At 31.8% G+C, this 17,779-nt stretch overlaps 1 protein-coding gene across 1 annotated transcript; it reads right to left on the minus strand.

The window, feature by feature from the left end:
- Nucleotides 1-1,407: 1,407 nt before the first annotated feature.
- On the minus strand, nt 1,408-16,991 carry LOC131854503 (uncharacterized). Its single transcript, XM_059205634.1, has 15 exons — nt 16,915-16,991; nt 16,288-16,470; nt 15,762-15,975; nt 12,626-12,789; nt 11,450-11,638; nt 11,075-11,120; nt 8,447-8,586; nt 7,865-7,918; nt 6,321-6,453; nt 5,605-5,667; nt 4,663-4,745; nt 4,023-4,205; nt 3,198-3,399; nt 2,387-2,550; nt 1,408-1,596 (listed from the first exon to the last, which is right to left on the minus strand). The coding sequence occupies exons 1-15, from the start codon at nt 16,915-16,917 to the stop codon at nt 1,408-1,410; spliced, it is 2,010 nt and encodes a 669-aa protein (XP_059061617.1). The 5' UTR covers nt 16,918-16,991.
- Nucleotides 16,992-17,779: the final 788 nt, after the last annotated feature.

Consider the following 17,779-nt stretch of genomic DNA (forward strand, 5'->3'; position numbering starts at 1 on the left):
CCATCCATTTCTTTTTCGGTCTTCCTCTACCCTTATATCGATCCACATTCATATGTAACACCGTCCTTAGGATCTTCATTCCTACACATTACACTCTGTATGCTACATATTTAACAAAAAAATAATAGTTTATAACAAGAATAACTAACTTTAACTACGTAAATTGGTAGCAATAAATATTATTATTATTATACATATGTTTTATATATCTCCCTTTTTACAGGGGTAATACATTCAAACACACGGGCCTTAGCCAAGCGTGGATGAGTTTAAAAGTTATATAAGGATGATGAAAGTGAAGACGACAGAAATTTCCGTACAATACGGCATGTTATGAGAATGATGGCTTTTTGTAATAGGTCTATTGTAGAGGAGGGGATTTGCAACATGTTATAATTCCTGTGGATGACAAAACTATGGGTACTATGTGGATGGTGTGTGCTTTCCATTGTTATTATTATTAATTTCATACTTCTCAGTCCGCGCAATTTTTGTAAAAAGGGGTACAAAGTTTTACTTCACATATTAATATAATAATAAGTTTTTATCTAAATTAGAAATGCCATTTACTTATAAAGTAACACAAGTTGCAAGTTATCATTAACGATATCGACACTGACTTTTTGAAGATCAGCATGTTGGTTTTATTATTAAACTAGTGGTCAGCCGCGGCTATGACTAACTCAGAGCTTTGCGAATTTTTATTTATGTTAATACCTAATACATAATCTGTGTGCAATGAAATGATAACGAAATTTTTTCATTGTTAGAAAAATACGTTAAATATGTAATTAGTATTTTATTAAGGACATACTATTATTTTTATACCTATTAAATATATTTTATAACTTTATTGAAAACTGAACCGTCGAGTATCTCTGTACATGCTAAAGTTGTCTGATAGAGAATGCTAATAGCACTCTAGGAGTAATTTTCCAGAAAATTTGTGTTCTATAACGCAAAATTTTACGTAGATAAAAAATATTATTTTAAAAAGAAAAGCGTAGTCCAAAAATAGCTGTTATTAACTTATTTTACTAACAATACTCGTAACAAGAGACGGCGGTCGTGTATTCTCTTGTTTCTTCTTTTTTATTTAAAGAATATTCGCTTTGTTATCGGCGAGTTACATGTTTCAGAACTTCAATGCGTATCACGACTGGAATTTAACTAATAGTTGATCGATATATAATATTATATGTGTCGAAAATTTATCAATTAAGTAAACCTTAAAATACTTTTAAAGCTATTTAGTAAAATACAGTGTAGTATTTAATTCGTGTAACATAAATTGTAATTGTTTTAATAGTTTATTTTTCTTATATTTCGGTGTTGAATATAGTTTGTATGCCATTTTGTCTCATTATTTTGAATAATTAAAACTACGAGATTTCAAGATACATATTATTAATTCCAAACAATATTTTCGACCCAATCGGTAAAACTAGATACTCTGGTATACACTCCGGGTAAGTTCGGCTGAGCGCAGCCAATGCCAAATGATGTGATTCCAATGACGTAATGTACAGTCGCCTCACGTTTATTGTACGGTTCTGGTAATGGAATCTTTACTTGCAACGGTCCTCCTGAATCACCCTGTAATGTAATAATAAAAAAACTATACAAAAATCTCAATCCATCGTAATTTTACTTCATCATGTTGTTGACACATAAAACTCAAAATGTCCTATTTTTATTATGTATGTTTAATTTGTTTACATACAACAAAAATATTATATTTATAAATGCATTAGTACAATGCCAGATTAGGCTTTCTTTCAGTAAATCATTTCGTCTTACTTTAAAAATAAAAATTTTTTAGGGCAGGAAATGCTGAAGTAATGAAGAAAATATTTTAAGGAATGTGTTACATATAAATGTGGATGGTTATATGGGCATAGGAAGGCCGAAAAGAAATGGATGGACTATATGAAAGATGATATCGTAAGTATGGGAGTGAATGATGACTACTAACAGGGATGAATGGAAGAGAAAACAAATTACGCCGGACCAAAATGATTGGGGTAAGGAAGAAGCAGATAATGCTGATGTATACAACTAGTATTCAATAACTTATAAGACTGGGTCAGTAATAATATCTATCGCCATTTAGTCCCAAGCTAAGCAGTGCTTGTGTTATGGGTACTAGACAACTGATAGATATATTTAAATATTTTCTTTTAATATAGAAAACACCGAGAGCGATACAAACAAACGTACTCATGAATACAAATCTTTGCAGCGTGCAAGGAATCGAATCCGCGACCATCGGAAGTAAAGCGGTGTACTAAACCTCTAGACCATCGAGGTCGTCGATTAAAATAATAAGATTGGAAAACAATGTTATTAAAACTTTTTCAAAGTTAACAAACTGTAAATTGCGTACCTGACAGGCGTCGATACCACCTTCCAATTTCCCAGCGCAGAACTGATTGTCCAGTAATCCATCCCAAAGTCTGTTGGATGAGGATTTTAACAGCCGGTTGCAGTTATTAGAGTCTATTATGTTTATGTCACCAGCTTGTAGTTCGTCCGATGTGTTACGGTTACCTGATATTATTAAAGAGACGTAGTATATGTGGGAAAGAGAAGGAAATAATATATCGTTTTTTGCGCACACTGCTGGCATCATGAGCTGTGAACGGCGAGTGACAATAGTGGTGTATGTCTGATAGCCTATAAGTAGTAAGATGTTTATTTTGCTACTTATACTAGTACTTCAATATTTGTATCGTGCGAGGAATCGAACGATGTGACCATTGGAAATAAAGCGGTGTACTAAGTCGCTGTATTTTTCTACTTAAATGCCTAATCACAGATTTTAATTATTTTTATTTATCATAAAATTATTCTCAGAACCATTGAGTGCTGCGAAATGCAAGGTGAGGCAGAATTAATGCGGTTCTGACTTAATACCGCTTTACTGAGCATGAAACGGACCTCAATTCGTAATAAGACTCATTTAACTATATGTATGATAAAATGATTGATTTTTGATTTAATTGATTGATTTATTAATGAATGATTGAGAAGACAAAAACGTGCTGGCGGTGTCTAATTAAATTAAATTAATTAAATTACTAGCTATACATAATTATACTATATAATATTTCAGCATAAAACTTGGTAAAAAAAAAAGATTGAAATCAATGTAAACAATGTAATTTTATTTAATAAGGTAAATAGTATTCATTTACCGTTTCTATAAACACCCCACCCAGTGACTGTGGCTTTAGTTCCAAAACTTTCTTGGTTTCTGCTCCATAGACAAGCCGGTTGTATCACCTTACTGAAGTCTACTGGACTTTTAATTTCCATCAAAGCGATATCATAATATTGCTTCGGTGGTTTGTATTGAGGATGAGGTATGATTCTAGAGATATTTGTGTCAGTAGTACCCTGAGAAATTAATTTTTGTTATATGCACTTTATATATGTAACAATGGAAAGCTAGTATATTTTCACGACTGATATGCCTGATAGAGTGGACAGATGCATTAACAATTGCTGTACGCAATACCCGATATCATTGATATAGTTATTTGCCTCATAACAGATTCGGTTAAAATAGATACATATATTGCATTTGTACTGCATAGTTACATCAGTAGTACTGTTAATAGCCACTTACTTAATAATTATATCAGAATGGCATTGCAGCTTGATTGTCATTTCGATTACTTAAAAAAATGGATCTAGTTCATGAGGCGATCAGTAATGTCAATAATAAAAATGTCTTTGGAAGAATTATCGCTAGTCGGCACTTATAGGCACGCTTTTCGAACGCTAATACGTTTGTATTACTTATACTGGGTAGGTATTTTATTGTGTTGTAATTTTTATTTCATTATTGTACTTAAAATGAACATTTGTTTTGTAAGTACACTGTACCTATGATTGATAGATTTAAATATTGTTATACTTATAGCAAACTACATTACCAACTATTGGGCTGATTGAAAAATACACAATAAATTACATCGTGAAGTGGTAAAGGGTTTGTAAATAGCAAATATACTTACTCTGGGATATTTGAGGTTCTTAGCACCAAATCTTATAATTTTTGGAACTATATCTGCAATTCTGGTATCCCTGGGAGATGCTTTTGTACAATGACCAGCAGTTAGCACGAAGTTGGGGCTAATAAGGGTGCTTCCACAATTAAATAACCACTTTTCAGTGACACCTCTCCAACCTATAGCACCCTGTACAATAAAAGAATATTAAAAATAATCCAAGAGAGCACACACAGCTCCATCTAGTCTTATACTAAGTAAATTGTCTCCACTGAAAATCAGCGTTGCATTGATACGCTGCGGCACCAACTGGGTTGCTGGCCTTTTCATTAAGTTCTTATATATTTTCCATATTATAATGTGCTATGATATATAAGCTAAGTAAATGATAATAATAATAATTAATATATCGTGCCTTTTATCCTTTAATTTAATTTCTTCTAATCACACCTTACAACCGAAGGACTGCTGAAAAAGCAAGCTGCTTGGCGGCTAAGATAGGTGAGGATGAGATACTCATGAAGACGATTTCTTACAAAGTCTATCTCTAGAGACTCATGAAGTCATGATCTATACGATTATATTTTAATTTGCAGCGTAAAATCCTGTTGGATTTAAATAAATGAAAGGAAAATGCAGGAAATACCATGTGTGGAAATTCTCCTGGTTTTGTACCCCGGCCTCCGATTACATGGCGATTGCCCAATGACGGGCGTCGGTGAGCTACACCTGTAAATACATGTATAAATATAAACGGTCCGTGGGGTCCTAGCGCTATAAGACTTTTCAAAGAAATAATGAAAAGGTTAGTCGACATCACAGAAGACCGAAGAGCTGGCAGCTACTTCGGACAAAGAATTAGTCTAGCTATTCAAAGAGGGAACGCTGCCAGTATCTTCGGAACTTTGCCTAAAGGGACCCCTTTTAAAAATATATTGTAGTTATTGTATTATATTTTTTAAGCTTTTTAATTTTAGGTTGTAGTTGTATTATTAAGTTATGTAAATAATATAATTAGTTAATACAATTTAAGATTATTATATTAAATATGTATGAATATATGTATTCGACAATATAAATATCTTATATTATGTGAATAATGAATTGGCATATTACGTGATATTATAAAATTTCCCTTTTACAGGTGTATTTTGTTATATTTTCTTGAATATACAGCTAAATAAATCATAATTGAGAACATTAATATTGACAGACAAACAAATTACTAGATGATACTTTGATACTTGACACTCTAATCTATAACATTAGTACTAGTAAGAATATGGTGCCTACACGTATATTATATAAATAAATTTACATTAATTTTTTTTAAAGTGCTTAATTGGAACGTTAAATAAGCTGACGGCCTACCTGATGATATCGCCTACATACATGAACAGCAGAACACGTTATCATGTGATGCCCGTGGTACCAATCATGCATTGCCTTTCTGGAGAACTAAATTTTTATGTCTCTATAACCCGTAATTTCACTGCCTTGTCTCACCAATATATAGGTGAGACTGAGGTACTCCGTAGACGAGTCTACAAAGTCTATCACATTACAGTTCAAATAATATATTACTTACATCTTTTATACTTGTCTGCTTTATCTACTCGATCTTTTAACTGCCAGATGTATTCGTAGCATTCTGTGAAATGTAGAAAAAAAAACTAATATAAATCAATAATAATAAAAAAAAGTAGAGAGATGCTTGATGGTTTATTATTATAGGGCCCAGTATTAGTAATAGAAATAATAATATTAAAAAAATTGCAAGAACAAAATATCTCCTATTTACAAACGGCCAGTGAATTCAAGGTTTAACAAAATCTACCTTTTTTCTTATAGTAATCAGGTAGATGAAGGTATTTATATAATTAATGTATTATTAGGTTTGGTTGTTTATTTAGTCAATATGACAATGCTAATAGTAATAACCCTGGTTAATTCACACAGAACCATCTAATCCTAAACTAAGTAGAGCTTGTTTTCTGTGTACTAGACATCAGATATAAACACTTAAATGCATTTTGTAAATATATACATAATATATATAGAAAATCAATATCAATACAAATCATACTCTTGAATATAAATGTTTGCACCGTCGAGGAATTGAACCTGCGACCATAGGAAGTAAATCGGTGTCGGCCATTACATAATAATAGCAAACAACCTTATTAACCAGCCGGTACATTGCTAGCAATGTGCTATTAGTCCACATTACTAACAATTCCCATTACTACTTTGTTATATATTAAATTAAGGTATTATATTATGGATTAAGGTATAGTTATTAACTTATTGTGCTTATTCTGCGGCCTGAAGTGTGGAAGTTTGGTTGGACGCCTGGTGGTTCATGACACGGAGCCGCTGTTGTTGTTGCTGTGGTTGTTGTTGTTGTGGGTGCTAATAATCTCTGGTTAACAGCTGTCTGTAATAAATATATTAGGTCCTAACATATCAAATTGTCATTTTGTAAGGGAGTTACCTAAAGTCGATTTTTTCGACATATAATATATTTATTTAATCAAAGTATGTACCATTGCTATTTATGCACTTTTGCCATCTCATAGTTCATTGATACCTTTACTAAAAAAACCATACGGACGGGAATTATCAAAATTTTGAAGGCACTTTGGACTGCCCTATCGGAATTAAATTTTTTCCTGTCTATTGTGCAGCGTGTGATTTAGCATTGCAGCAGTCCTACGGCGATTGACTAGCCTCGGTTGTTTAGCAGCTAGCTTTTCCATCATGGGTTGCAATTGCTGACAATACATATCTGCTATAATCGTCTGGCCAGATTTAAGAAAGCTGAAGTGAACAACACCGGCACTAGTCCTCCAAACGCTCACAAGTAACTTTTTTTGAGTGAATTTTCGCTTCCGTTTCTGCAGCACTGGTGCCACAGTGGAACTCGTACTCGTAAATAACGCGATATTTTAAGTTCTCTATTTTGTACGCTGAGTGACGCAAAGAAAAAATCAAAGATGAAAAAAACATATGTATTACGGTTTTAGAAAAACAAATGCATGAGTAAATATATGTATAAATTTGAAATTGGAATTCCTAACCAAAGAGGAGATATTTGAGATCAAAGTGGCCAGTACAACAAAACGTCAATTTCATATGTACCTAATAATAATTGAATTCGAAAGACAAGGAAACTGTCCTTTAATCATTTCGCTCATTAATCGTAATTAATTACTACTATAAGGTATATTATAACATCTATTAATTATGTTTATTTGAAAAAATGTTTTTTAATTTTGTTATGTACTAGCTACTCGCTCGGGCCTCCCACGGGTGTACATGCATTATATATATATATATATAAACCTTCCTCTACAATCACTCTATCTATTAAAAAAAATACTTCAAAATCCGTTGCGTAGTTTAAAGATTTAAACATATATAGGGACAGACAGTGATAGCGGCTTTATTTTATACCATGTAATGCTTATGTACTCAGTGATTCTAAATCTTAGCGATTTGTGAGTATGTTCGTCTTCGTCTTCGTCATTATATAAAACCAAATCTATTGTTATCATAATTGGTAATAATTTATATTTTATACAAAATAAATCTTAGCATATATTATGAACGTTTGTTTGTCATCTTATTATTCGTAACGTAATTGTGAACTTAAAAGGCGACATTTCGAAAATAATTAATTCCGCACGTTTTCCTTATTACCCCGTAAAGGCCACAGAACATGTAACATTATCAAAATATTGGGTTCATAAATAATATTATTCCTGTAAATATTTCGTTTACGTATATATAATGTATACACCAATCTCGGACAATCGTGAATAAAGTTTAAATCATTTGATTCTTACAGTAGGCGTTGTGTCAAGTGAATCAATATGACTCCAATCCCACCCATCTCGGCGCTGAAAGAAGATTATGATACAACAGAATAAAAGCTTTCGTCTGAGAAGAAGATGTTATTTTACTGGAATCTGGTTAAATCTGGAAATAGTATATCTCCCGATATGATAGAAATTTTGGGAAATTACTTAAGGTTTTGGGTTCCGCTATATGAATAGGGCAACCAAACTAGATTGCTTGAGTTTAAAATAGATTCTCCTAGGTAAAACCGGTTACATATATATCACAGAGTCCATGTGGAACAGTAATAATAACTCGAAAATTATAAATTTTGGTATATCAACTTCTAAGTTTTGCTGTAATGTTGATTTTATGTTTTTTTATTACTAATTATGCTATAAGCTATATATGTATACACTCTTAGGATGAAACGGTTTCAAATTGGTTCTGTGATAGATAACATATATTTTGAAATGAGAGAAATAAATTAGTCTAAACAGATAAGGTCTAATTTGGGTTAATGTTATCAATGTGAATTTATTCTACTCTCTGCTTATTGTTTTGTTTATATTATACAATAATACACTTACCCTAGAAACGGTTACTTTTGCCGCTTGTATAATTTGTATTACAGCAACTGAAATTTTTAATAATATATCTATTACACATAAACAGTACAGTACAGTTCCTTCGAAACCACTTATCGAATTTTGTATAGTTTTCATTGTAACTTTAAAAATTCATACTGAAAGGGTAATTTTATTATGATTGATGCTTGTAGTCATACTACTTCCATCAATATCTTGTACACCAGTGTGATGGGTATTGGTAGTTTTATAATCTATGACTTTATTAATATGTATATATATAATAATAATAATTCCAGTAGTAATTATATAACATCATGCAAAACAAACAATCTTAACATGACCGAGGTCATTGAACATTATCTTGCATAAAATTATAAAGCCTTAGAGGTTATAAAAATTTGCATGAGTATAGAAACAAATAAAAAATGCTTAATCCACTATTTATCATAGAAACTGGTTTCATTAGTGTATCTAAATTAATCTGGATTTAGTTATCGTTAAGTTTAACGAGTTGAATGCCAGAAACAGGGTCATTTGTAATAAACAATGTAACGTTAATTTACTAAACATTTACTATCAGATATTTTATTTGTGTACTAGTTGAGCATGCAAATTGTACGCTTGGTATTTGGAATATCATTAGCTTAGACTGCGTCTAAATGGCGTTGTGTGAATTGTTCTGAGTTATCATTATTATATTATTTATTATCTTTAAATTGATTATATAAAAAACAGAAAATGATATATAAATTCCTATAATGTAACAGTGAATATCGCATTCACATCGGTTAATTTGTTTCTGAGATTAGCTTGCTGAATGCACAGATAAAACAAAACAAAATCTCAAAAACTGCACAGACATAGAGACAAGAATCTAACAAAACATTTTTTTAATTCTGTAAAGTAAGCTTGTATTAATTATATTATTTTAATAATGCAACTTAAAATAAGTAATTAAATTGTATTGTGGTAATAATATTGTAAAATCTATTCTAATATAGTTTATTGTGAGCGCTAATTAAACATGATTATATATATATGCATATGTAAATAAATGATATAACAGAACGGATAAGTGATTTATTCATCACGTGTTGTAGATATATTCTTAAATACTTATTATTTTCGCATTAATAACAGTTCTCGATAATCAAGTGACGTGTCAAATAAAATGTGTGAACATGTTTTAATACTGTATCCAAGTATCGCGGGTTCGTAGTGAAACTAGTTATTTCCGGTTTTCACTAGTTATTACTAGAAATATTTTTAGTTTTTTTAATAATTTGCAACCGGTTTCTCACAGAAGCAAATGTTGTAAAAATCTCTTTTTATTATAATACAGTAGCACCCCTATTACTTATAATGTAACTTACTATATTTTTATTTTTATATGTGTGATGAATATGTACTTAAACTACTTTTCAAGTTAAGACATCATCACCGCGCTAAAAAATTGTACGGAACCAATCCATTAAAAATAGGTAAACCATTATAGTATATAGTAAGTTTTGGCAAGTGTATATACACCTAAACAGATTTTCACACACAACAATATAAATAATGTATATTAAACATGAGTTTAATATAGGTCGGTTGTCAGTTTATTTGTCATTTTATTCTACCTAAAACTTTTTTTTTAATTACTAGCTGACCCACGCGGCTTGGTCTGCGTCGCATTTTTTTCAAGTTTTATATCCAGAACTATTCCTTTTAGTCGTAACATGATGTTATATAACTTTATTGGGTTGGGGAAAGGGGTATTGTTAGTAATGTGGACTAATAATCCGATTGCTAGCAATGTACCATATCAGGTGGACCTCCACGTGGTTCCCCTGGAAACCATTGTGATAAATTCATGATGAATTTACTACAATAGGCTAACTGACCTGACTTCAAACTCATCTTATGATCCTCCACTGGTGCCCCGCCAGCGTAAACTGGTAGCGCAGGCAGGTGCACCATTACATTATCATCCATTATTGGGTTAAATGGGTTATTCAACCCTAAAACTAAGAGAATTTTCAAAATCGGATGAGTAGTACCCAAGGATTTATCTCGAACATCCTAAGTCACAAACTGTACCTGCTTATAACGGTACAATAGTATCGTAATAATACGTAAGTATATATATATATATTTATATTCACCTATGAAATATATCCTCAGAATAAACGTGCACATAATGATAATGATTGCCGTAATATCAATGGACAAAGTGAGTGGTGGTTAATTTTGGTGTTAATTTTAACTGGTATTAATTTTCACTATAAATAAATATGAGCGTCTCTCGCAGACTAAATCTTGAACTGGAATGACAAGATCGGACATTAAAGGTGTTTGAACAGGAAAAAGACACATAATACATGATTACAATCATATATAAAAGACGGGAATCTTTAAAACACAGTTTATACAATTTTTTATAGTTTTTAATCGTTGTTGAAATTATGGTATGGATTGATCAAACATATTTGATTTTGTTCAGTATAACAATTTATTTAATCTTGTTCTCTCTGGTTAATCAGAAATATATTTTTAATTCTAAATTTCTATTTAAATTTATTATTCTTTAATAGTACATTCTTGTTTTAATAAATCATTCTTTCATATCAATACTTTTATATTTACTTTCTGAATATATATTCTCCGTACACCTAGTCTTTTTTCGTTTTACCTATATATAATAAATAGAATAAAACTATAACAAATCAATTTGTTAGAATGATTTTAAAAGGTATATATTAAAACAAATCATTTCATTAAATCGTTTTGTAATATTATTCGTTTATGGCCCAGGTTTCCTCTCAACATGCTGCCCACCTTTATGAAGGAAGACTGGCTATAGGGATAGTCTTATCATCAATGTCTTGACCACAGAGACTACGTGTTCTTTTATATATATGTAAATTACGTAATAAAAATAATATTAAGTTTATAATATTAAAATAAATAAATAAATATCAATGTGCCATTTAATTCTTTACAATAATAGTATTTTTATTGACTGATCCAAACAATATTTTCAATCCAATCAATAAAACTGGACACTCTTGTGTATACTCCGGGTAAATTTGGTAGAGCGCAGCCCACGCCGAATGATGTTACTCCAATTATATTATACATAGAACCTTCTCTAGCAGTGAATGTTTTTGGTAGTGGGATTTGTACTTGTAATGGTCCACCAGAGTCACCCTGCAATAAACGTAAAAAAATAATTAATTTTGTTAATTACATTAAGAATAAAATTATGATAAGTGACTTAGTGCAATAAACCCGTTATTACATTCAAGACAGAACTACGTAAATATTATGAATTGTGAAATAGTAACACTAATCCGGAATTCGTATGTAATGGAACAACTAAATTAACTGAGTGTTGTATGCGTGGTTTGGAACGCAACACGTGTGATGCGATAGTGGATATATGAGTGAAGTGAGGAACGAATGAGTCGAACGTTGGAACGATTGATTAGGGAACGGTTTTGTATAATTCCAAATTTTATAAATTTTTAGCGAAACTAATCTTATAACTATAGAAATTTTACAATTGGACTTCTCGGCTGGTCGATAAAAATTCTACACATAATAATTAGAATAACACTGAATAATCAACACTGCATCATCGCAAGCTAAGCAGACCTTGTGTTTATAATAGATAGAGTACCTACTTAGACAGCTCATAGAAATGCTTAAACATTTTGAATTTATAAATACTTACATAATATATATAAAAAACACTCAGACCATTACAAGCAGTCATTACAAACACAAATGTTAGTAACGTCCGAGTAATCAAATCCACGACCATCGGAAGAATGCGGCGTGTTAAATCCGCGAGATTACCCAGGTCGTCAAATTACAATATGATATTAATATATATAATAAAAACATAATTAATTGCCATACATGAAGGATTTATCCTCATATAAATTATTATTGAGAGACTTTAGTAACAGAACTCAAAACAATGATAGTGCATTACGTGAGTTCGGTGCGCGCTAATTACAGAATCAGCATAACCGATTAGGATACAGTTTTAACTAATGCATTGTGGTAAGATTAATTTCAAATTTTGTTAACGGTTTTTGTTTGTATACCACAAAAGAAATAGCTTATCAGCTGTTATTCAGTGTTGAAATTTCGCAAGCATTTCTTGCAAATCATTCTTGAAATACACACCTGACAAGCGTCAACACCACCTTGCGGTTTTCCAGCACAAAGCTGGTGATCCTTTATTCCGTCCCAGTGCCTGTTGGATGAGGATTTCAGCAATTCGCCGCACGATGTAGAATTAATGATGTTAACATCTCCGGCTTGTAGTTCTGCTGATGTATTGCGGGCACCTGAAATTACATATACGTATCTATACACACTCCATATTTATATAATAATTGCCTTTCCTCCATGATCAATGTTCTGTTTTTATTCTCACGGTGATCGAAAATATTTTTATTTTAAAGTCAGGTTGTTTAAAACTGGCTCTTAAAAATAGTTTCAGTTTCCTGTCAGTTCTTCTCAATTGAATCTGTGTAATGAACTGGACGGTAGGACAAAAATTATTAACACAAACTTAACGTGCATATGCGGCTAAAATGTACTACATAAATAAATTATTTTTTATTTTTATTTTTTTATGAGCTGAGCCTAGGCTTGGATTTATAGCAATATCCTTGGACTAAAGTCATATTCGTCAGGCAGGAGTTGGTATTTAGATGCTTAATATGTTCTTCCTTGTGTTTGCAACGCTCTCTTCACTAAGCAATATTTTCATCCGGTGAAGCATCTACACGATTAGACAATTTCGACAAAACAGCAAATTGTTATAAACCTTAGTATAACAGCTTGTGATTACAAAATTATGTACCCTAAGCCTCAGGCGTAATAATATTTAAAAAAATTGGTACTATTAAATTCGACCTTGCAATAGCTTTTAATAAAAAATAATTTAATAAAAATTGATATAAATAAAACCAATTGTGAGAATATAATATACTGTAGTCTATAAAAAACTACGCACCATCAGCATCACCATCAGTCCAGTATTGTAAATAAACTTATCTAAAGGTACATGGCAAATACATTGGCTCTCGTTATTTGCTTCGAATAAAATTACGTCCTCCCTCTTAGCTAAGGTAGTCATGCACTATGTTTACCTATCTAATCTCTCTTCTAGAATAAGCAAATATTTAATCGAGGTATAAACTTGCCTCTATGTAAAGTTATTTGCATGGGTACACACCTAACCTATTTCTACTGGCAAACTTGCTTTATATTTTCATGATTTTAATGGTCAGATAACACAGTGAAATTAACAACCGTATTTGATCCGATTCTGGCCTGAGAAAGCATGACTATGTTTTCAAATTTCGCTCACAACATAAATGGTTATTAATTCGTGGCCGCAAAGACTAACTTTGATACACTAGCATTTTCGACCTTTCCTTTCCCATTTATTTGAATTCGGTTTATCAGCAACTCCCATTCACGTAACCTCTGTTCAGTCATAACTTTTTATTGTGTAATAAAAAATAGAATAAAAAATAAGAAATAAATTACAGTGTTTGAAGGTATGATTTGGACTTAGAGTCCAGGCTGAAATTGGATTATTAGTAATGTGGACTCATGACTGTATTGCTACCAATGTACCATATCAGTTTGATGTCCACGAGTAGAAACCATCGTGATAAATTCTTTTTGAATTTTTCAAGATGGGGTAACTAACCTGACCTCATGCTCGTCTTATTATCCTCCACTGGTGTCTCGCCAGCATAAACCGTTAGAGATTTTATTATCACACAATAAAAAATATATCTTACTCCTTACGATTAGTCGCATGAGGGTTAGCATGAAGTCACCATGCGACCATTCTTACTCATGGTGACGATTACCCCTTACCATCAGGAGGTTGAACAGCTTTATGCTATTTCAATTTCTAAGGCACAGGCACGGTATAATTAAGATGTTAGTGGTTGTTTATGCATTAGTATTCAGAAACTAATACATTATATTGCGAGATCTCAATGTTAATCGAGTTTCTTGCTAGTTCTTCTCAATTGGATTTGTATACTGAACTGAACGGTAGGGAAAAAAATATAATAATAAAAAAATTGATGTTCATAAGCAACTTGAAAATTATGAAAATTATTAATAATTCATCTGACTGTGACGAACTACAAAAAGACTTAGACAGATTCTCCACATGGTGTATTAAGATGCAACTTTATTCATTTCTCACGTCCAAAAAAAACTATTTTAATTCATATAAGTTATGTAACAGTACATTAACAGAGGCAGAAGTTGTACGAGATTTGGGAATTTACATTGATAATAGGCTACATTTCAACACTCATGTTAATCATTTGGTAACTAAAAGCTTTAAATTGTTGGGTTTTATGTTGCGGAATTGGAAACAGTTCAAATTGGCGTAAACTGGCACTAAAATCTCCATATTAACGCGCTTATCAGATCTGGTCTAGAATACTGTTGTCAGGTATGGACCCCTTATTATATGGTACATAGAAATCGCATAGAATCCATACTCAAACGTTTTATCTGGCACCTTTCTTATCATAGCGAAATGGCAAAGGAATTAAAATCATTTAATAAACGTTTGAAATATTTCAAATTAACGAGTCTCGAAGATAGGAGACAGTTGCTTGACGGTGCATTTTTCCATAAAATTATAAATGGTGTCCTTGATTGCCCTGCATTGCTAGAACAAATAACTATGAACGCACCCTATAAATTACCTCGCAGTAAAAAGTATTCCTTATTTGCAAAAAAGCAATTCAGAAGCAATTTGGGACACTTCTCCACCATTAATAGACTAGAAAATAACTATAATATTGTAGCGAAGAGTTCGGATATTGACGTGTTTTCTGGTTTCTCCAAGTTCAAGTCAACCATTCAAGAACACATATTGAGACAAAAGTTAAACCCGTTTCATTAACACAGTTAAAATTAAAACTATAATATTTATACACATATAAATATATAAATATAATATTAATACATATATAAATATAATATATATAAAAAAAAAATTGTATACATATATATATATATAAACTTCTGAAAACAATATCGCATGCCGTGTAATTAAGTCAACACTCTATACCTGAACTCTTTGCAAGTTATAATAATTGTAACCTCATAGTGTATGTTTTGTTGGTCGCTCAAATAAATAAATAAATAAACTAAAATATCCTACATGAATTTCAATTTTATGCAATGCTAAAAAATAATGTGTGCAAGATTGTATAGGATAATTAAATATATTACCAATTTAATAATAGTAGATAATAAAATTATTTACCAGCTTTTAAAATACCCCATCCAGTCACAGAAGCCAAATTACCAAAGCTGTCATCTGGTTTGTGCCAAAGACAAGCTGGTTGTACCATCTTATTGAATTGAACTTCAGTTTCTAATTCCATTAAGGCTATATCGTAATACTTCTTTGGAGGTTTATACTTTGGATGTATAATAACTCTGGATATTGATACGTCAGCTTTAAGAGATGATACTTCCTGTGGAGAATTATCTTTACATATAATGAAATCGTGACGAGGTGAATACCATTTATATTTATTGAATTTATTGTTTTAAATTTATAACCCCTTTAGGGGATAAAGTTATAAAAATCAATGTTTTGTTTAATGTACACGCGCACTAAGTCACGGGCACAGCTAGTTGTGTATATGTAATAGGTGCCTTACAGTTACAATTGTCGATAGTTAAATATCGATCGGCTAAAAGGGTTATGATCGTGAACACAATTCAATGATATTTAGAAACAAGTAACTATTTGATATATATAAAATTAATTATATATTACTTACATTGTCTAAAAATATGTTTTTTGTGCCAAATCTTACGATTTTAGGATCGATATCTGCAATACTGGTATCTCTGGGTGAAGCCTTTGTGCAGTGGGCGGCAGTGAGCACAAATTTCGGGCTAATGAGGGAGCTTCCACATTTAAATATCCAAGTATCGATGGGAGTTTTCCAACCGATAGCCCCCTGTTGAGAACATATTATTACACAATATTTAAATCACTGAGGTCGACAATGTAAAAAGACCTTTGTGTGGATACGACTGTCTATCCATTTCAGCCGTCAAGCTGCTTGCTTAGTAAGGTGTATTTCGGTTGACGAATGAGTTGTGACAGTAAATAGCAACGCATGAATCATTGGCGTCATGATAAATTATGCCTCATTTATGTAGGTGACTTTTAGAATTACATAAAAAACTTGAATATATGTCTCTGACGTATATATCTCTCTTAGGCTCTGACATATCGTCAGTTCGAATCTGACCAATATAAACACCTTTTGTGCCAATTTATATTTCTATCTGGCAACGGAAACGTTGATTAAGAAATAAAATTAAAGATAATTAAAATTATCTGATTAGGTTGTGAACATTATTTACAGATAAGGAAAAATAAATAAAAAATTTTTTACCATATGGGGAAATTCCCCGACTATTGTCTTGCGACCACCGACAACAAACCGAATGCGAGTGATATTTCTGATAATCTCTCGACCTGTGAATATACCTAGATATTATTGAAAGAATATTAATTATGTACGTACTGCATTACGTACATTTTACTATAAAGTGACTATTTATAATGGTGACAAGGGGAACGATGTGTGACAGTGTGTTTTTTATGTATATGATAATGAAATGATGCAATAACGGTTTTCGCTGACGGGGCACCAGTGGAGGATAATAAATGAACTTGAGGTATCAATTAGCCCATCGTGAAAAATTGACCAAGAATTTATCACGATGGTTTCCAGGGCGAACCACTTGGAGGTCAATCTGACATGGTACGTTGCTAGTAATGGGGTCATGAGACCACATTCTAACAATCCCCTGTCACAGGGGGACAGTGTGTTACAGAGGGGGGAGAGCTAAAATCTGCAATATTTGTATTAGAACGCGAGTTCTTCACGCCATAGTACACGCTTAATTTGGAACAAAAAGTCGCTGTGTGAATTCTCTTCAGTTATTATTTAAAGTTATCTATTCCTCTCTGCCTCACTTTTGACATAGCTTTTTAGTCCTCTAGAGTAGTATGTATGAGGTACGTGATCTTCGGAGGTCACTGTATATTTTGTGATCACCGTTGTGCTTTTCATATTTATAGACAATGATTTCCATCAGGTGGAACGACAGACTTTTTCGATTTTAGTTACCAAAACCATACTGTAGTAAAATAACAAAAAAATGAAATTGACGTATACAGAAAGAAGAATTTTGATGTATTTTGTTGAATCTATTTACCACTCCAGTTACAATAAAATACTTTAATCAAATGTG

The sequence above is a fragment of the Achroia grisella genome, unplaced genomic scaffold, assembly GCF_030625045.1.
Source record: "Achroia grisella isolate CSIRO2021 unplaced genomic scaffold, CSIRO_AGI_Agris_v1 utg1186, whole genome shotgun sequence".
Lineage (NCBI taxonomy): Eukaryota > Metazoa > Arthropoda > Insecta > Lepidoptera > Pyralidae > Achroia > Achroia grisella.